We start from the raw sequence: 22,836 nt of genomic DNA, 5'->3' as shown, positions 1-22,836 counted from the left end.
AAACAACGGAATCGGCAGGCAAAAATTGTCACATGATGAAGTGCTAAGTATATGAAATACACCCGCTCAACACTTCTCTGGAATTTCTCACAATTGGATTTTTTATGATTTTTCGCACTGGTAACAGCGCAGATTAGTGGAATTTTCAAATTTACTGTCTACTTTGTCCCCCAAATAGCGTGGTTTTCGCAGCGAATTCGCTTGTTGCTGCGGCGCCGTATGTGTTGTGTTCTTTAAGTACACTGCTTGGTGATGTATGATGTAAATTTGATTCAGTGATTCATTTACACATGGTTTCTGAAGATATTTAATTGCACTCAGTCATAGCTAGGTATGCCTCTTTTATATTTAACAGTTAAAAGTCGTTACTTTACGCTAACAATCTATAGAAAATGCTATGTTTAAACTGCCAGTGTGCCATAGTTTCCTTTTCGATTTTCTAAAAATATACACCATTAAAAAGCTTGCAATCTAAGATGTATAATTTAATATATTTCCTTTTATCATGTTCACTGAAACGATTGTTAAATCTGACCAGGAACTTTTACATAGAAATTATGTAGCGGTCGGTATACTCGTAAATAATAAAAGTAGTGCGGAAATAGATCGGCGGATTAATCTACTTAAGTGAAAACTGTAATATTGATATTCTTGCAGTCTCCAGAATACGATAGTAATAGGTTTTACCGCTTCGCGGTTTCAACCTAAAAACGATACCTGACGTTTACCTGTTCAATGATTTTAATGTAGAATGGAATGATGGATGTGGTGTTCACTAATACCCAATATGTAAAAAGTACACCCGACGTTATCTGTCCTTTCCATCTGTCCAGATCTATATAATAAGCAACCAGAATCTGAAAATATGTATCACGTGACTCAATGCTATCAGACCTGCTGTACTTTTAAATGATAAAAACATTCTATAGGACTTTAATTTGAATTAATGTTATGTCTGTGCTGGTCTTTAATATTAAACGGTAGCAAAAACATAACATTAATTCAAATTAAAGTATACAAATATACTATAGTTATGTCAGTTTTCGTTTTCAAATCTATGATATATACTTCTACGATAGCCTTTGTAGATGAATATTTAAGAGCAGGGTACCGTGGTACTTTTATGGAGACGGTGTCTCTGCATACATTAGGACGTGTTGGATTCCCAGCAGATACAAACAGTACAGACGTTCGGGCTAATAGCATGTAATGAAATAGCTTATTTTAGAATGCCACCATTTCTTGACATTTTAAAATGTATTACAATATATCAAACCAAAAAATGTATAAAGTTTGACACAAACATTCTCCTGTCTATTATTATTATTATGTAAGTATTTCGTGTATTTTTTCTCACATAAGATTTTTTTTATTTGCAAACACGTTCATTTGCCACACATTTGTCATTATTTTTGCGTTAAAACTTCAATGTCGTGCTTTTGCTAAACACGTATTAAAATGAAATACGTAGTTCATTATTCAGAGGCAATATAACATGGTTACATCAAAGTCAAATGTAAACATAATCATACAAATATTTTACTTGTGCACTTACTAATGTCAATGCTTCGACAAGCGGACCGACAAAGAAGGCCTGTAAACACGTCTCGTTCCTCTGATTTAAATCCACTGCTCTATATGACAGTTTCAACACTAAAATAGCTAGCTGTGAAAGGGCTATAAACTGAAAAACAAAAATAAACTGATAATTTGCAGAAACATATATTCATATATCCAGTTAGAATAAATAAAAATGTCTATGCTGTTTGTAGGTGTGTGCTCAGATGTTGAGCAATGTATTCAAGACAAACGAGAATCTTCGTAGGAGGTACTAGTATGTTATCATTGATTGCTTTTTTTAGCCTTATTCATTGGCACAACTTAAAATCTTCTTTTGGTGTTCTTATTGTTGCTGTTTATGTCGTTTTTTCTTTTTACTCACTTTTGAGTATAGAGCAGTATTCTGTTTTAACTTTAATATTTACTGTTATGCTAAATAAACTCTGTTAGTTCTTGTCAGTAGTTTGTCTTTAAAATATGAAGAACGGCTATCTTCAATGATAGTCACGTGACAAATACATAAACGAATGGTAAAACAATGAGAATTCAGTTGCTCGTATTACTTAATTCATACGATGCCAGCTTAAAGGACAGCTGTTTGTAAAACACAAATCCTATTATGATGGACTGTCCAAGTTAGCTGGTACGTAATTTCCAGTCTCAAGTGTGTCGTGACCTTGGCCTTGTCCCGATCATAGACAGTAATGGAGTTTGATGGTCGTGCGCTTAAGCGTTTTCCATCCTGTTGTTGTGATCTTGACCTTTGACCGCCTGACGCTTGAAGCAATGGGTGTCATCTACTGACCATATATAGTAATACAACGTTTCATAGTTGTATGTCCAAGCACGCTCCAGATATTAATCAAAAACAATTTAGCCCGAGGTTACTGAGATCTTGACCATGACATTTGACCTACTGACTCAAAAATGAACTCGATGAAATAAGTTCCTGGGAATTATTTTGCCCAGGAACTGACTTTATATACAGCATAAATAAATCGACCTTACACAGAAACAAACAGACAACAGGAAATATTAACAAAAGATTTATCTTTCTTCGTTCTTTTGTTTTACAATCCACAGGTTACTCACCATTTTTGACAGGTACTTCCATGATTTTGGCAGGATAGCATTTGACTGTGACCGCAGGTAAGGTATGTAGAACGGCATGGTCAGCCATAACCATCCGCTGGGTATCCATAGCAACACTGTATTTTGAAAACATTCTGTGAATCCCGGGTAACTTCTGTCATCACCCCACGTCAAACTTGTGTTCTAAAATAAATAAATCTTCCTTCTAAAGCCATGGAATTAAACAAAATTATTTCTAAATTAGAAAAAAGTGGAAACTTCACAGGTCGCTCAACACGACAAAAACGAAAATGTTGCAGGCTCGGTTTGATTGAGCCTGTTCATGGACGGTAGTGGAAATGCATGCTACCGTCCACGCCCTCTACCCCCGGGTTGAGCAGAACTCAACATTTACACATGCTAAAAGTACAAAAAAAACAAAACAAATTAGAGACATCCGCAGATGTATTCAAACGGCGGTGAACATGGAACCTTCAATGATACACGTGTTGAGGCGTGTAATTCCACGAAGAGCGGCGTTTGGTCCCCAGATAAAGTAAAGGGTTTGCCCCAAACGAGAAAACAATGGGCAGAACTAAAGAAACTGGAATTTAGGAAGGGGATCTGAGGTTATTGAGGCTGCGTATCACAGGAACTGTGACATACTTTATTTAACTGTGACATACTTTATCTAAGACATACTTTATTTTCTTCTCTATTATGATACTCAGTACGGGGTCGCTCTTTTAGCTATCCGTGAACTTAAATATCCGGCTATCTGTGACATGGTAATACTAATCTCAGTACGGAAGCTGTGCGAGCGGTGCAGCGATCGTGGATAATTAGATTTCGTTGAGAAAATGATTGTTAATTAAGTCATAGAGGTTGACACTGTTGCAGAAAAAGGCGAAAACAAATTTGACTGAGAACTTGTCTGGTTAATACACGTGCAAAAGTATATTCGTCCTGATGTGTTCGTATCTATTGGGGTTCTTATAGTTTAACAAGAAATATCTTTAACAATGATGGTCGGCGAATTGTAATAAGGAAAGACGTTTATGAATTTTTCATCTAACATTCATCTTTTATCTAACATTTTTCAAATTGCAAAACTAAACAACGCACTTTAACAATTTAAATGGTTCTCTTTTAATCTTTCGCAAAGGTTTCGTAGCGTTGCAATTTTGTTTCGTTTATCCTTAGACGAATAATTACAGCAGTAGTTTGATGAAGATTCATGAAGCGGTTCATGAGAAGAGGTCATTAAACGTGTTTATATATTTAGCTAATTGGTCCCTATCCCCATTTGTAACAAAATAGCAGGAGACCTTACGATATTGTTACACATCGAGATTGATAAAAATCCATTACATTTTAGTGGTTAATGCGAAGAAAGGCATATCTACTTTTAGCTATAGTGGTCCCTAATAGGGCCCAAGTTCCTATATAAATAAATTTAGAAGAGGACCTTATAATGATGCTCCAGACCAAGTATGACAAAGATCCACCAAGCTGTTCATGAGACGCTGTATAAAGGCATTTCTAGTTTTAGCTCTAGCAGCCCCTAAAAGGGGTTAAATGTCCCAGCTGAACAAAGTTGGCTGCGGGCCTAATAAAGATGCTACAAATCAAGTTTGATTAGAATACATGGGAAAAAATCAATTAAAGGATTTTTTATTTATTATTTTTATTTATTTCTAAAATAGGCCAACTGATTCCGCTTTTACAAATGCATATTCGCTATTCATGAATCTTTGGACAACGACGTCACACCTATAAAAAAGTGAAGGTCAAGCATAACATACAATTGTAATTATTTTAATATTTCTGTTTCATAAGCAAAGTTTGACCGTAGTCATATCACATACTAGATAAACTGTATGCAGCGTACCTTCATTTCAGTGTAATGAGATTCAGTCATTATATAGCATATATATAATAAAACAGATTTCGACTGAGTTCAATATTTGCATACCATACTAAAGAAAAATATTCATATAATATATAATAAATCAGTTAAACAATTTATAACAAATTTATCAAAACAAACAAGTACTCATTTTAATATGCAATCCGAATAATTCATAAAAGCAAGAAACCTTTTCATATACAGACGACAATTGTAACAAGGAAAATCTTTTAAAAAGCACTTCTCTACAAAAAATACTCTTATCACACCCTTATTCATGTGATACGCAGACTGTATTCAGCTCCTTCTTTAATTTGATATATGTTGGTATTTGAACAGGTTTTTATCATATTTATTAAACTTACTTATCATTTTGAGATATATCAATATTCCTGCTAAATATACTGAGCCAAAGTTAGCTTTAAAACTGTGAACAGCGTCGTTTAGGATAAACACTTTGTCTACATTTCACTCAGCGTAGCACAATCAACAGAGTGAAAGGAATTGACACTCTCGTCCAATCAGGCAGAATGTTGCATAAATATTCCATTTTGATAAATTATCTATAATGCGTTATCAAGTAGTTTGATTTGCAAACATGGCATAGGTAACGAAAACGAATTTAGACGGCGTCGCCGAATAAATGAGGCAACATAAACTAACAACATTTATTCATCCGTCATTCATACATAATAGACATCTGTTCATTTCTAACGCTATCAAAAACCTCCCCTCACAGAGAGCGTGCGGCTTAACCAAGCATGCTACATGTAATATGATACACTAGCGTATACAACGTTTTTTAAAGGTGCATGCATTAAATATTTACTGAATTTAAATTAAAATAGCAAATGAAATGAATGCGTATTTAAAGTACAAATTGAAATAAAAATTCCATCACGAAAGCTATTTATTTCTAAACCAACAAACTTCTAAAGCAATTAATATAATTTCCAGGACCTAGGTTTTCACTGTCACAATTCATTCACGCAGTTCAATCAAAACATTAACTAAGTTCAAGATAGTTCATGGCATGTCAGCACGGGATCCTGGAAAACCTGGACTGGGCTCGTGGGATGGGATGGGCTCAAGGACATGGGTTGAACCCATTTGCCCCCAAATTTTCTCAGAATATCGAAGGTTTCTGTCACAAATTGACATACGGGCCTTATTTTATCTGTAGTGTAAATGCAGGTATTGCATCATCTTTTTGTAAATTTTTGAGTTATTGAGGTAAATGTTACATTTCACGCATAAAATACCTCTCATGTTTTTTCTGTATTTCATAACTTAAATTTCCATGTAAATTTCATTAAATTCTGTTCAGTAATAAGAAAGTTGATATTTTATAAACTTCAGTAATTATAAGTTGTTTATCCCCAAACCACTATAAGGGGCCGCAATATTGTCAAGTGAAAGCCGCGTCAAAGAGTTAGAGTCCCCGGCTATATCTCCGTGGAAACCCCGTGGAAATAGAAATAGTCGATCCCACGGCTTAGCCATGAATGGTTTAATAAAAAGGGAGATATTTTAGTTCCCCTTTTGCAACTGTTAATACTCAGTTGTCTGAAGATATTGGATTAAATAAGACTGAACTCATCAGATCCCGAAAGAACACATATCAAATGTTTTTGTGTGTGAAAAATATATCATTTTGTAGTTAAACAGTTAAACTGCATGCATTCATTCACAGTTTGACTGATACCTTCCATAGCACAACAGTGATTTCTAATTCATATACTAGTAGATGTGTGGGATTATAATAGTTACAGTTAGAATGAAAGAGTTATCAAATACAGGGAGTGTGTGAGGGAAAGGGGTGGGAGGGAATTCGTCCTATTTCATACAGATATGCTTATCTGTATCCAAATTTAGATGCACACATGTTACACCAACACATTAATATGCTGAATTTTGAATATTAACAATGCTTGTTTGTTTAAAGCTGCAGAAAGTTTATTAAAGTCATATCTAACTGTTACTCTTAAAGTAATTCAAAATTGCTAATGCTATTTCATGTTGCCTTCTACAACAGTATACCAGTTTATGACACTGTAGCAGGCTTCCTGTATTAGATTTTGGAAAAGCTGTACTCTTACATGTAAAAATTGTTATAGTTAATTTGATGGTGTTTAAATGAAAAGAAAAGCAGATAACAACTCTAATTACATCACAATTATCCATATTTGTGTTTTCTTACACTATAATAGGTATTCGTTGCAGCATGGACTTTTTTTCTACATCCAGTCAATCAAGATTTATAAATACAATTTCTTTAAATAATTGATACTATGTTTAAGATGGATGTCTTAAGTCTGTATTTGGATAAATATACTATTTCTTTCAAAAAATGGCCAGATTTTACCATTAAAAATTAGATGTGCAAAAATAACGATTTTCTACCTATAATTTCATTTAAAAATTATGTTTTTCATGTATACAAAATCAATACGTGATTAAAATTTTAAAGGAACTTTATAAATACAATCCTTTTCTATTTAAAAATATAAATTTCTATTTCTTAATTAGAAAAAAACAGGTTTATTTGAGGGCGAGATTGAACATGTATGGGCATACTAACGGAATTATAGCAGCCATTTTAAAATTCAAGATGGCTGCCACACTGATGGCCGAAAAAATGGTACCAATGGAATTCTGAAAAGGTATCACATAAGCTTTCATAAAAACATAACTTTTCAAAATATAGGAAAAAAATCACAGGATTACAATTCGCCACAGACTATAGATACATTTTGAATGTGTGTTGGTATTTTCCTACTCAGCAAAATTACACATCTGGGAATAGACCTGTAGCTAACATAACTATTAAGTCTAATATAAAGGGCAGCCTGGAAAATCTGGGATGGGCTCATGGGATGGGATGGTATGGGCTCTAGGTCATGGGATCGTTAGCCCAGTGTCAAAGACATATACAGTGATGAACATGAATTTAAAGCTCATCTGAGCAATTAAGAGGTCAGCTAAGGATAGCAGGGACACAACCTGTAATTACAATTCATAGAGTGAGTACATATGCTGCCAAGAAGGGAAACAAAGAAAAAAAACCCCAATACTTAGATCTCTAACTTGTTAGAATGTACTTCTACTGTTCCAATTTAAGTAATGAAAATCTTAAAACAAAACAGTAATTATTTGGGAACAAAATATTAATCATTCATTGTCCACTTGGTGTTAATGTTAACATCAAAATTTATTCATTTTATTTACATTTGATAAAATAAAACTGACATATGTTTGAGAATCCACTTTTTCGTACGCTATAATAAATATAATGCATTTATTTTTATAATGTTTTTATATTGAATTTTGTGAAGTAATGTTTTCTTTTTATTTTCGGTAACTTTTATTTGAGAATTAAATCATTTCCATTTCATAATTTCTCTCAAAATTAATTTTTATTTCCTAACAAATCAGTCTTAATGAAAAACAGTGAAGTTTCATTTTCTGACTTGGTTTCGAAGTCACTGCTGAATTCGTCCTTTTTCTCCCTGTGACATATATGTACATATAGTTCTAACCTGTACATATAATTCTTCACTATATCGAATTATTTATTATTTTGGCATATAAATGTACATTTTTTTCACTAAATAAGTCTACTGTTATTTCATAAAGAATATCACTTATAAGTACATAATTATACAAGAATTATATTCTATGTGTTTGTATTCTTTTTATTTATTAGGCCTACTTATTGTTTAAAAAGTGTATTACTGACTGGATCAAAAATTTTAACAACAATAATAATAAAAAATAAATAAATATTATTTTCATTGTACTTACTTGTACTTGCCCATTGAAGAAGACATTTACCCCTTTTGTTACTCTAGACCAGATCTTATTGGCACGATGACACGAATTCCAAGGAGTATCATTTATTTTGTAAAGAACAGATTCACCTTAAGAAACCTTCGCGAATCTGAGAAAAATATGGGGGGCAAATAGGTTCAGCCCATGTCCTTGAGCCCATCCCATCCCATCCCACGAGCCCATCCTAGGTTTTCCAGGATTTCAATTTAAAGGTGATGCGTGGATTAATTGTTATGACTATTATCAGGGAATCTCCACCTCAAAGCATAGATCCGACCTGTCAGTCAAACCAATAATATTGAATAAGATACAGTTGAACTTAACGGCTCGAACTCTGATCTTTCGAACACCCGGGATCGCTCGAACTCTTTGCCCGGTCCCGAATTTATTCCTTCTTTATTCTATATAGTTCTACATCGGATCGCTCGAACTTCGAAAATTCGAACTCTCGAACTCATTTGGTGGTCCCGTCGGCTCAATTACAGTGATAATTACACCAATTCAGTCGAACAGACAATTTGTCGCCGGAATGGCTTGTGTTAACAAAGTTTTTCACACCTCTGCCTGACATTCGCCAAGCTTCCCCTTTAACCGGCGCGTGCGTAATTTTCATGCGCTTATGTAATTAGCGTCGGTATACGACAAACAAATTAAACAAAGTGACTTTCGCTCACTGCAATGCTTTAGTGGGCTTTGATTATCACAAAAAAAAATTATTGAAGATAATTGAGCAATGTCTGTCTATTTTTCTGCATAGAAACAGGAGATCTGATGTCAATTTTCATACTGCTTTAGCATGGCTGAACAACTTAGTAAAGGACCCGGAAACGGGGGGATAGCTAAGTCGGCTACTGGAAAGCAAGGTACAAAACGAAAATTAGATCCCAAAACTTTAGAAACAAAATATAACGCCATCATCGAATTCTTGTAATTATAATAATGTTTTATATGTGTTTTTTTTTTCGATTGAAAATAAATAATAAAAAATATTTCAGCGTTCGTTTTTTATTTATCATCCGTATCATACGCAAATTTTGGTAAAATATGACAATATATTGCAATGTAAGGTTTGTAACACATCATGCTCTCGAATTCCCAAGTTCAAAATGGCCGCCATTTGGATGGCTCGAACAACGGAAAATTCGAACTAATTTCCACGGGACCCTCGAGTTCGAGCCATCGAAGTTCGACTGTAATGCGTTATCCTTCGATAGGCGCCATTGTGCCTCCTTACCGTAACTAAGTACCTACAGACTGTAAAGTTTTAAATAAAAACAATATTCTTTTACGTTTCCTTCACGGCCTTATGTGAAAAAAAAAAGATATGCTTTACATATAAAATGTAAATATAACATTCAGAAACAAGAAACGAAGTGACAACATGTAATAAATAATTGCGAAAACCCATGTAGCATGTTCATTTATCAGTTTATCATTTCAAAATATTACAGCTATTTTTTAAATTGACTCTCAGACAGGTATTACAGGATTTTCATTCGATATTGCACAGGAGAAAAAGGAAATTCATTTAAGGCAAATAAAAACAGTTACTATACATGTGAACGGCGGTCTTCAAATTTCAGCCACAGTCCAGAAATCTACATACTTTGTATATTTAATATTCGTGAACCGAATTTTTGTTTTTCTTCCTAAAAATGTCAAAAGTAATGTCGAATGCGTCATTATTATTTTGGTCACACTCGACATATTTTGAATAAGAATTTTAATGCTAAGTATCCGTGAACTGAACTTTTGGTATTCTCCTAAAGAATATCAGAAGTAATGTTGAATGCTTTGCCACAATTAGAAAACAATATAGCCAGTACCAAGAGGAGTGTTAGAACAATGCCAATGTAGGGATAATACACGTTTTTTTTGTGTGGTAACGTCTGCAGAGGCCCGCGGGAAACGGTCACAAACATATCCCAAGGCCTTCTGCATGTCTCGGTCACAAACATTCCCGCGGGCCTCTGCAGACATTAATACACAAAACAAACGTGTATTGTCACTATTCTTTCATAAAAAACATAACACGACGACTAAATGTATTGCTTTCATTATGTGATGACATTATGATTCCGGTACATTTTTAAATTACCATTCTATTGCTCTGTGAACCGGTAAACATGTTTAAATATCCATAACCAGGGCACAGAAATCAACAACACTACAAACAGTACGTAATGAAGGATTTTAAACGATTTTTAATCACTTTTTATTACAAACATGACGTTACAAAACAGTTTTCATATTACTTAAAAATTTGGTAAACAGGAGCACAGTTTCAAGAATAATAACTTTACAATCGTGTTATTTTGAGTACGAACACACTTTGAGTTTGTGTACGGATGAGTACGAACAAGCTTTCGAGCTTTTTATGTAAATTCTTCGAGAAATTAGATTAAAACATACCGACTTATACTTACCAAAATCATTTATATAATTCCTAAAAACAAACAATTGCACAAGTTACACGCGATTCTTAAACATTCACGGTTACAGCTTTATATGTACAATTAGAATCTTTTTAGCTAAGAACAATTTGTTATATGAACATCAGTCGGGGTTCAGGAAATCACATTCCACAGATACATGTTTAATATACCTTTTCTATTTTATCAAATCAAATACCTCAAACGGTTTGTTTGTTTGATCTTCAGAAAGCATTCGACACAGAAGATCACGAGATACTTTGTGGTGATTTGGTCTTATGGGTGTAAAAACTGTCCAATGGTTTAGGTCATATTTTTCCTCAAGAAGCCAAATTGTCAACATAGGTAAATCTCATTCTAAACCTAACACTGTCACCTGTTGCGTATTTTAGGGCCTCTGCCATTTCTTTGCTATCAGAATAACATGGTCACCAGTAATGATGATGATTGTAAACTTATACTTTATGCTGACGACAGTACAATTCTTTTTACTCATAAAGACCCCGACTTCATCTCACAAAAACTTGGTACTGCTTTGGAAAAATGTTTTGACTGGCTGGTTGATAATAAGCTATCTTTAAATCTGGGTAAGACAGAACGCATGCTTTTTGGACCAAAGACAATGTTACGTAAACACGAAGAATTCTCAGTCTCGTGTAATGGTAATATGATCAAGGCCACAAAGTTTTTCAAGTATCTAGGTCTCCATATTGTTAATTTCCTGCCTGGTGATACATGGTTAATAATGTCATATCAAAGGTTAATGGTAAACTTAAATTTTTATATAGGTACAACAATAGTTCAGATTTTAATACTAAGAAATGTTTATGCTCTGCTCTTATACAATGCCACTTCGATTATTCTTCTTCATTTTGGTTTGAAGGTCTGAAAAAGAATCTGAAAAAAATGCAAATAACACAAAACAAAGCAATTAGGTTCCTTAAAGGTTATAGCTCTAGAACTCCCATTACTTTTACAGAGTTCCAGGATAGTAACTATCTGAATGTAAGATATAGAGTTAGACAATTAAGATTGAACCATATGCATAAGATTTATTACAGGAATAGTCCTGTCTACCTTAAGAGAAAATATCATTTTCTGTAATGAGGCTAACATTCGCTCTATTGGTTATAACTTTGTTTTACCTCATTTAATTCTTTAATTAAACAAACGTTTTGTTTTAATGCCATTAAAGAATGGAATGCACTTCCTGAAAGTATTAAATCCTTGAAGAACATTTATCACTTTAAGAAATCAGTTAAATCTTACTTACAATAAATGCACTAGAGAGTGTTTGAAGATCCATTTCTGTATTACTGAATGTGATGTTATCTTCGTTGATAAGTGTTAATATTGTAATATCATTTTATTCTCTAGTCATTTTAAGTATGCATAATGAGCCTACTTTTACTCCCGTTTTTAACCTAAATCTTGACAAAGGATTTCATCTTTTTTTATGTGTAATTCATTTTTTATAACTCTGGGCATGTCAATTTTACCCATGGACCCCATTGGAAATAAGTTTTTAGCTTAATGGGTTATCCATAGGAGCATAGTACAATTTTTTAAATTAACTCTTTTAGTCATTTCCCTTTTGGCTGTGTGTGTGTGTGTGTGTATAAGTATATATATATCCATGCAAATATATTTTTATTCGCATACAGAGGGTATATGCATAAGTAAAAGTAAGCTATGAACTTGGAAGTTTTTTATGCAAATTGTCAAGCTTGTCTTAATTTTTATAATGTCTTGTTTTAAATGGTGATTCTTAATATTTGCAACTTCTGTCTGTGATACCTAAGATATGTGTTGGTCTTGTCTGTATTGTGTACTATGTCCTAAAATAAATAATAATAAAAATAAACAAATAATCGACGCCGACTTCTAAAAGGGGAGTAAACAAGAGGAGAGGCGAGTACGAACATTGTCTGGGGCAGTGCATTTGGCGTTGGTAACTGATACAGCAAAACATTCTATGGATTAGATTACATCTTTTTTGCTACAAGAAGTGGTTTTTAGGAAAGAAACAAGACGCAGATGCCAGATGTCAATCTTCGCAGAAATACATATACGTCCCTGGGAAAGTATTTTAAAAATCAAAATCGGGTATTAACAGCACGTGAATTGCCTTGTTTGCACACGATTTTCCTCCAGTTAATACATGGGCGGATCCAGTGAAAAGATGTTATGCAAGAATGGGTCTTTAACTTACATAAGTCGATGTTCTGACTATATCTACTTTTACAGATATAAATACAATTGAATAGTCAATTCCGGATCACAGGGGTTCCGGATCACAGCACTGTGTACACTTACAAGTCGAAGATAATCATTTAGTTCTTAGCATGAATTTTTGCTTCAATAAGAGAAATAACATACCAAAATATAAGTTTTACAGATCGCTGGAATGTGAAGAAAGTTCATGTTTTGTCAATCAATGTGATCCGTAACTCACGCAACAGTGACACAACACAATCGAGAAATCCTTTTTAAACAAGGAAGTATTTTTACCTTTCTAGCTTGCCAATATGTAATGATTGGTCGAATGAGAGAAATCAATTATTATTTCACAGGTGTCCCAGTGCGTTTTAGTTTTATTCTAAAATGATCTGAGATAGACCAAAATGATCCGTATCTGACCAAAGTGGTGAAACCACTGTTGCTCCTATAGTATAATTATTTACTTTGCATTTTTAAACCAACTGTGGTGATATAAAATGCAAAAGGATTTTCCTTTCTCCCTGTGCAAAAATGTGTTTTAAAAAATATATTTTTGAAGCTCAATAACAAATATAGCTGTAAGTGATCTAACTGACTAATAGACTGTATTTATATTTTTTCATGGGAATCGGTATACCGGTATATTCGGAAGAAGGTGTTTCTGCATATTTTTTTCCAACTTGTTATGTATATATTTCGGATGTGCTGTGCGTATGTGCGTGTGTGCGTGCGTGCATGAGTTTTATATCGAAATGATCAGACAAATGCCTTAATGATGTATAGACAAATATTTCTTAACTTTCTTGTTTTCAAAATACAAATCTTAATGGTCTGTTTATAGAATTACCATATGGTATGGCTTCTTTATGTAATAACCACCTTGATGTCCATAAATATCATTTTGTACAGCTTGCAAGAATTACGTCAATTTGTAGCATTGAATGATTATATAATAAGATAATTTAATTAATGACATTAATAAATGTGTCGCATATTGAATAAAAAGTTAACTTCTCCTTCTTTTCAATACAACAACAACAAACAACAAATGATTTTATTGCACACCATCATTCACATGACGTTGGCAACGAACATTACAAACAAAATAAAAATTACAAACATAATGTGAATCATATATTATATAATACAAAACATTTTGCAATAGAAAACATGATCTCATACTCATAAGCATTTTGAATTTAAATATAAGCATTTAGATCTGTATGTATAATAAGGTATCACGATCTTTAAAGAAAGGTTTACTATATAATTACATGTTAAACATAATAGTTTTGTTCTAATAACTTATACAGATATACATGTTTACAAATATATAACTATGTACTAGAACAAATGCAGGATTCACAAGTATCAAACTTGTTTGAAACGAAATAACAAGAATGACATGTGACCATGCATATGATAGCAAAATTTCTCACTGTTGTCTGTCTTGTGCGAAAGTATAATTATACAAGATAGACACGCAGTGATATACCTGTTATAACTAAAACGTTTTGTACGTATTACCAGGACAGAAGAACATAAACTTTATTACTTATTAATCTGTGCTATTTCTAAGCTTATATGCAGCTTTTAAATTTTTTCCAAACTTAACAATGGTTCTCTGATTTTTAAGCCCGCCCGCTTAGCTAAATAAGTAAGAGCGTTGGTCTACGGATCTCGGGGTCGCGAGTTCGATCCTCGGGCGGGGCGTATGTTCTCCGTGACAATTTGATGAACGACATTGTGTCTGATATCATTAGTCCTCCACCTCTGATTCATGTGGGGAAGTTGGCAGTTACTTGCAGAGAACAGGTTTGTACTGGTACATAATCCAGGAACACTGGTTAGGTGAACTGTCCGCCGTTACGTGACTGAAATACTGTTGAAAAACGGCGTTAAACCCAAAACAAAAACAAACAAACTGATTTTTTGATTTCATAAGTGTAATAAACTTTTCAATTGTTGGCCAGTTCATACAGTATTTTGGTAAAAACATTTTGTCTTAGCTCTCTATATTTGGGACAACACATAATAAAATGGTACTCAGTTTCAACTAAATTGGTACAATTTTGACTTGTTCTATTATTTCAGTAAAAACATGTATTATCAATTACAGCTTAACAGGTACCCTCTAGTTGTGATTAACACTGATGTGAAAATCGATCTTTCGCAGCGGGCGATAAATGTGATACCTACTGACATAAGTTTATTTTTGTCAAACCGCGGGACATTCCTTCAGCAGGTACACACAAACATTGTGGATTTTCCACGTAGCTAACAGTATCAGTCGAGCCTCCAGAAGAATACAACATATAAAAAAACGTACAATTATTTAAATTCCCATTTAAATAATATACTGGTACGTATTCGCAAATAAAGAAATGGATGAACTTCTGAATCATATATGATCTAACCGGTTGCGTAAAAGCAAACATATCATGCACCAAAATACATAATTTGCAAGCGCAGGTAAAATGGATTTCAACTATAATTTATTTATAGACATATCTCTCTTTGCAAGAACACGACCGTATAGTGATTTTTATTACATGTATTTATACTAATAGTCTGTGTACACTTTGTTCGGTCCCAAAGTAAACAAATTTATCAAATCCTACGACTTTCGTACCTACGAAGACCTTCTTATCACCGACATTTTACAGCTGTATTTCACCACATTTTTTCATAGAATTAATGTGACCTTTCGTGTAATTATCTAACTATTCATTTAACGCGTGATCCGACAGGTTTTTGATTTTTTTAAAATTATGTGTAAAGGATTTAGATACTCCGTCATAGCGGTGCCATTTTCGAGAAAGCTTGTGAGACATAGCAACAATATCCAAGGGGGCGTTCCTTATCAGAAAAATCGGATCTATGCATTGACTCTTGACTGGTGGCTTGGTTTTCCCCCTAAATAATTATTATTATTTTGTCTATTGAGAAATATATAGTACTATTGACTTGGCACTCAAGAATATTCCGTATGCTTCCGTAAATAAATTTTCGGTGCCTAAACTTAAATAAAAATATAAATATTGAAAACCAAATAAAACATAAACATTTTTTATTACCAGGTCGTACATGCAGATATAGTTGTGCCGACAAAACGCTCAGCTACCAATCTCGGAGCTGTGCGTCCGAGACACCTGTTGATGGGAGGGAGTTGTGAAGGGACACATAGAAACTAATTGAAAACGATAACTTCCTTCCGGACAGACAGACAGATGAACAGACAAATGCTGGCGCCGGTGGTGGGATGGGGGACGGTTTTAGCTCTGTAATAGCTCTTGTGGCTTTGTCACAGGAAAGTAAAGACAAAACTTAGATGCACCATTAATTTTTGTGTTTAAAAAAATATCAAATAATCTAAAATGCCAACACCCTGACCACTTATAAGGGGGCCCACAATAAATATTATTTTTATTACCCACCCATAAATTGAACATCTTGATTAAACCAAACACTCATTAAAATTAAGAGGTCAGCTAAGGATAGTAGGAATACAACCTGTAATTACGGACAATAACTTTCAGCAGCAATCAGGTGTAGTAGAATCAGTCTTGTCATAGGCCCCTTCAAGCTAAAGAGATGCATTCTCGGCATGCGAATATTCAGTTATATTGCAGCAGGTAAAGTTATCAATGAAATTAGCCGTTAGTTATAAAACTAAGTGTTATAGTTGACTTTTAATAATTTGATTACAGGAAAAAATCGGGTAGTTATCATTTAGTTACACCATTTTCCTCAGTGGAAATCCGTATTTCAAATAAGATGAATGATGGCTAATTAATGATTCTCCAAAGGACTGGTTTGTCATTCTGTTTGACCTGCAGGAAGTAAACAACACAGGTTAATACTGTCTACTATTGTAATTGTATATTTAGATTTCATGCCATTCATTTCTGTATGTACAATAATATATATCTGGCCTGGCCTGGCCTGGCCTGGCCTGTCCTGGCCTGGCCCGGTCGAAAATTTTGCTCATCGGGCCAGGCCAGAGATTAGAACAAGCCGTGTAAATATGTGTGAAATCTCTCGACTCCAAAATGCTTGTCCCTTACCGTCCAGAACTGAAAATTCTACGTTATTGATAGTGACTGAATTAAATTCAATTTTCGCAAGAAATACACCAAGCAATTTCAGTCTTTTTTATCTGTGGATTTTGTATGTTGAAATTGTTTCTGTGATTTTAGAAAATTCCATGTGTTTTTGTCAACATTCTTGCATAAAAACTACTTTTTTCACTAGATCCGCCCAATGTATTAACGGGAGAAAAATCGTGTGCAAAGAAGGCAATTTAGGTGCTGTTAATACATGATTTCTATTTTTAAAATGCTTTCCCAGGGATGTACATGTATTTCTCCGCAGATTGATATCTGGTATCTGCGTCTTGTTTCTTCCCTAATAATCTCTTTTAGTAGCATAGAATGTTTTGTTTTATCAGTTACCAACGCCAAATGCACTGTTCCCAACAATGTTCATACTCGCTTCTTCCCTTTTTACTCCCCTTTTAAAACCCGGCGTTGTTTCAGTTTTTGTAGATAACCATGAATGTTAAAGAATCGCATGTAACTTGTGCGATTGTTTGTTTGCAGGAATCATATTTATCAGTTTGGTAAGTATCAGTCGGTATGTTTTTGTCTAATTTTTCGAAGAATTTATATAAAAGGCTTGAAAGCTTGACACTACGTTCGTACTTATCCGTACTCCACATGTGTCCGTACTCAAAATAACTCGAATGTAAAGTTATTATTCTTGAAATTGTGCTCCAGTTTACCAAATTTTGAAGTTATTTGAACAATTCTTGGTAATTTCATGTTTGTGATACCAAGATATAAAAAAAATCGTTTAAAACTCTTCAGTATGTGCTTTTGGTAACGTTGTTGATTTCTGGGCCCTGGTTATGAAACATATACATGTTTACCGTTTTCAAGAACAACAGAATGGTAATTAAAAAATGTACCGGAATCGTAGTCATCACATATGAAAACAATACATTTAGTCATTGTGTACTGTTTTTATGCAAGAATAGCGACAATACACGTACGTTTTGTCGTGTATTAACGTCTGCAGAAGCCCATGGGATATGTTTTTGTTTCAGTTTAATGACTTTGTCAAATGGAATCAAATCCAACATTTTCTTTCCGGAATTTTATCCAAAATTTTAAAACTCATTTATATCCCATATGCGTCACCATTTGATGTGTTCGTATCTATGTGGGTTCTTATAGTTTAATAAATGAGGCAACATAAATTCATTCTTCATTCATACATTATAGACGTTTGTTCATTTCTAACGCTATCAAAGAACTCCCCTCACAGACAGCGTGCGGCTTAACCAAGCATGCTACATGTAATATGATACACTAGCATATACAACACCTCCTGTGACAGCAATTAACCCCATGGTTCGAATCCCATCAATTCACTCAATTGCGTTATATTTTCTGTATGGTTTTTAACGTTTTATTTTTCTAAATTCACTTACATTGTTCACGATTGATTTCATTTAGTTTAATGTAATGATAATTGTCTTGGTAGTTATTACCTTTGGGTGATTTCAGGCCCCTAAACTGAAAATAGTTTAAAGCGTACACTCGTCAGAATCATTTTGAAAAATCCAAGCCGAAAGTATAAAGTTTTTTATTTAAAATAAACGGATTTTATAAACCGCATGAGTTCTTATGGTCTTGTTAAAAAACTGGATCATAATTATCCTGTGTTATATAGTGAAATATATGGTTAGTTCACTTTTCGCTGGTATGGAACTTTTTAGTTAAGCCATTTAAAAAGACAACGAGTAAAAACAAACAAACAAACAAAATACAGGAGAAAATTAGTTTGTTTGCAACTTGTATTAAATCTTACAATGAAACGTACAAATCGCCCCCATTAAAGCAAAAAAGGTACCAAGTACCAAATTAAAGAAGGTTATGGTACCTTTTTGCCAAGCGGTGATAATTAAAGAAGGTTATGGTACCTTTTTGCATTAAGAGGTCGAAATATAGTTCTGGCAACATTTAACCAATGCAGCATCTTCGCATGAATAAGTGCATATATTGTGTGAATACAATCAATAATATATTATAAGTGCAGATATTTTCGTAGATAATTGTATTCATCGAATTTTATCTTTCATTTATTTTGTAGGTGACCCTTTAACATTGAACAAACAGTAAGTTACATCAGTTAAGTAAAATCTCTTTAAAAGGTAAAATTAAAACATATTACCCAAAACGATTCTCTCCCACAGAATTGCTCCATCCTTGTTCAGGTTATTATTCAATTCCTCATCCAGTTTGTTAGTTAAATAGTTCATTGTGTTGCACAATCAGTCCTCATGCATAAATTACGAACAGTGTTCGGCAATTTCCGCCAAGTACGCGCAGAGCGGCGGGCGCCTCTGATGCGATAACCTATATAAAAATAAAACTACCACTGAGAGACACTTATTACACAAGTTTGACGAAAGATATTATTTTTAAAATGTTGAAATTTAATGACGTAACTACATGTTGCGCAGCATCAATACGACTTATTAATTATGCCTTTCTTATACTATTTAAACTAACGCCACGGTATCTAAATTCGAGTTGTTGGGTGCACAAGCTTAGTTTCTCAGTCCTGTCTGTGTATATTCACTACCACTGAAGATTCTTCGGTGACAGCCCATAGGTGTATCCTAGAATGTATAAAGAGAGCAGTGGAAATGGATCGCGAGAAAGGGATATCCCCTATAGTGCTACACATGTGACAATGACAATAGAATTAGAGGACAATGTACAGAAGTACTGGTGATAAAAAATATAAAAAGGCATATAAATAGTTAATAGTTTGTAAGGGTAAAATTGCAGAAAGGGTGTCTTCCCGCTACGTTTCTCGTCCACGCAAGAAAGCAGATTGGATTGTCGTTCCAGGTTCGAGTCTCGGCGTGTGCGCGTGTGCGTGTGCGTGTGTGTGTTGGGTGGGGGGCGGGGTGGAGTGGGGAGGGGGGAGGGAGGGGAAGAGAGAATGGGGGATCTCCTGACTAGTGTTCGGTACCGGGTACTTTTCTTGGTACTGTGTCTAGTTGTATTATCCTACACGGGATGCTAGGTAGGTAAATATGACATCTTCCGTGGGCTTGACCAGAAATAAATCGTTTCATCCGTTCCAGGTTGGTGTCTTTCTTCGACTACCCGCGCTAAATCAGAAACCTTTATCAAACACAGATTTGTACTATACTTCCCTTCGGAAGATTTACAGACATATTGTGCTTTATCAAACAGATTTTGCATTTATTTAAGGACGTATAAACCTATGTGCATACATTAATTGAACAATGCATGCATAGACACTAACTCTAAGATTACCTGTAAAATCTAGCCTGTGATTAAATTAAAGATACATCATATGCGGACATTTGATCTACAGTATTTGAGGCACTTTCCTTAAAATAGCGCTGAATATTGTGAATTCAACGTCGTTGTTTAAAATAGTTGATAAATAATAATGTAGTGCCCATATTTTCCAGAATGTTGAGTATATAAATAGAGGATATTGCATGAATGTCTTTCATATTGAATTTATTAAACGAGTCGAATAAAATAATAAAAGGCGAGGCTCTGTCGAGCATTTTATCAACTTTATTCAATGACTTTAAAAAATTGAATGTGGAAAGACACAAATGATATACTCTTTTCATCACATTTAAGCTTTTTTTAGTTGAAACATCAGCATTTCTTCTCTTTTGTTTACCTATTTACCTATTAAATAAGAACAAAGTCTCCTATAAATAAACGAGGTCTATGTCAAAGCTTTATTACACTAGTGTATTATCAAACTGATGTAATTAATGACTTTATTTCACTCCCACGACCCCTGGTACCAGAACCGCAAATTTAATTTTGAGTGGCCTGTTTAAAAAATATATGCCGTATTTTTCAATTTATAAAACATAAATCAAAGAAATTGTGCCTTCTTATTTATTACGTCTCTACCCTCTATTCTTATATCAAAACAACGAACAGATGTTCTGGTATCGGTGTCCACGACGTCAAACATCACCGTGTCCATCGTATACGTCGCATTTACGGCAGGTCACTGTAAACACGGTTTATTTTATGCTAACTGGTGAAATACTGAAAAATATCAGTGAGATATTTCTTTATGTCACTCACAGTGCCTAACCTCTTTTTTTTAGATAAATTATCTCCCTTATATATAGATATATTCTTTAATTATCTCCCTTTGTTGCCTTTAGAATTACTGGTACCCTATGTTTATTCTAATAGTCAAGCCGTACAGGAGTCATGTACAGCTAGACAATCCTATATAGGACAAGCTAGCTGTAATAAAGTTTGCAAAAGAAATAATAGTAATTAGTCTGTGAGGAATTGTCCGAAAATAAGAGTTTTTTTGCTATATTTTACTAAATTGTGTTTTTTTTTAAAGTTTAAACACCCAACCTCTTAAAATCCATTGGTAAAACTTTTTATCATCATTATTTATTTGAAAGTTTAAACACCCAACCTCTCAAAATCCATTGGTAACATTTTTTGTCATCATTATTTTGGCGGCCATCTTGATTTTAAAATGGCCGCCTCAAATTACGTTATTTTCAATTTTCTTACCAATTGAATTTCTCTAAAATGTACTGTATGCACTTTGTATGTTACATAAATGCTAGGGTGTATTAAACAAGTTTAAATTCAACATTTAATTCATTCTTGTGTTTTTAAAGTGGAGTAATTTGTGCTTAAAGGGAGATAATTCGATTGTAATGTTATTAATTTAGTATAATTTGCAACATCTTTAAGATACAGATTTGACATGAACAAAATACATTTCTTTATACAAAATATGTTTAAACCAACCATACTGTATGTCTTTTAATTTAATCTTTACAATTTAAAGCATAGCGATAACATGAAAAAGACAAAGTAAAGGGAGGTAAAAAGCAAAAATGTGTATTTGTTTCTTGGCATCCTATATTATTGAAATTATTTAACTATCTGCAAAGCGATTGCATTTATTACATTAAATAAGTCAAGGTAAATTTTTGTGTGTTATTATCAGTATTTATCTATTTGGTTTAATGAAAAATGGAGATAATTACAAAATGTGAGAACTATATCCAGATATTTTAGAATGAACATTCACACTGTACCAGTTTTTCTCCATTTGGAGCTGCAGTTATGATGTACAATGCTTTGTTACAAAACGTTTAACTTGAATAAAATAAATAGGAAATACCGGGAAGTAATTTTAAGATACATTGTTGTTATAATTATCAAATGTTAATTTTGTGGTGTTATACTTTTACTAAATGGCGGCTGTCTCAGAGCAATGCATAACTGAATGGTTAAAAGGCCTTTCTTTGTCATTCAAAGCTGGACATTGGCTTTCAAATCATTTTTCCATCACTTATGTGGGGTTGAAATCCTTTAAGTGACGTAAAATGCTTTCAGTTAAGTTAGCAATGCAGCTATTTACCGAAGATTATTGGTTTTATCGGGGCATCTGCCCATGCCTATACTGGCGGGCGTCTGGGCCTTCCTTTACTATTCAGAGCTGAAAAATTGCCATATTCCTAAATTATTTTGGTAGGACATAAACCCTAAAATTAAACAAAACTTCATGGCACATTTCTTGAAGACACTCTAACTTCTGTTGTACATAATTATATATGTTTAAAGTTTTACATCACATTGACACAGTGCAGGATAAATGGCAACTTTCTATCTGTATTGTTGATGAAGACTCATATGCCCTTCAGGGCATTATTTCGGGCATATGTGGGCACCTGGTTGAACCGCTATCCTTCCG

The 22,836-nt window shown here is 33.8% G+C and overlaps 1 protein-coding gene across 1 annotated transcript in view; it reads right to left on the bottom strand.

The window, feature by feature from the left end:
• Window positions 1-19,363, bottom strand: part of LOC123538484 (multidrug resistance-associated protein 1-like) — a 51,825-nt gene extending 32,462 nt beyond the window's left edge. Inside the window, exons 1-4 of the mRNA XM_053544586.1 lie at window positions 19,261-19,363; window positions 2,653-2,835; window positions 1,556-1,684; window positions 729-857 (exon numbers count right to left, since the gene is read on the bottom strand). Of these exons, the coding sequence (XP_053400561.1) occupies window positions 729-857; window positions 1,556-1,684; window positions 2,653-2,835; window positions 19,261-19,293 (474 nt within the window). The 5' untranslated portion in view covers window positions 19,294-19,363. The remainder of the gene's footprint in view (window positions 1-728; window positions 858-1,555; window positions 1,685-2,652; window positions 2,836-19,260) is intronic.
• Window positions 19,364-22,836: the final 3,473 nt, after the last annotated feature.

Source organism: Mercenaria mercenaria, chromosome 5, assembly GCF_021730395.1.
Source record: "Mercenaria mercenaria strain notata chromosome 5, MADL_Memer_1, whole genome shotgun sequence".
Taxonomy (NCBI): Eukaryota; Metazoa; Mollusca; class Bivalvia; order Venerida; family Veneridae; genus Mercenaria; species Mercenaria mercenaria.
The sequence above is the reverse complement of the archived record's forward strand: the minus strand, read 5'-3'. Positions and strand labels throughout refer to the sequence as shown.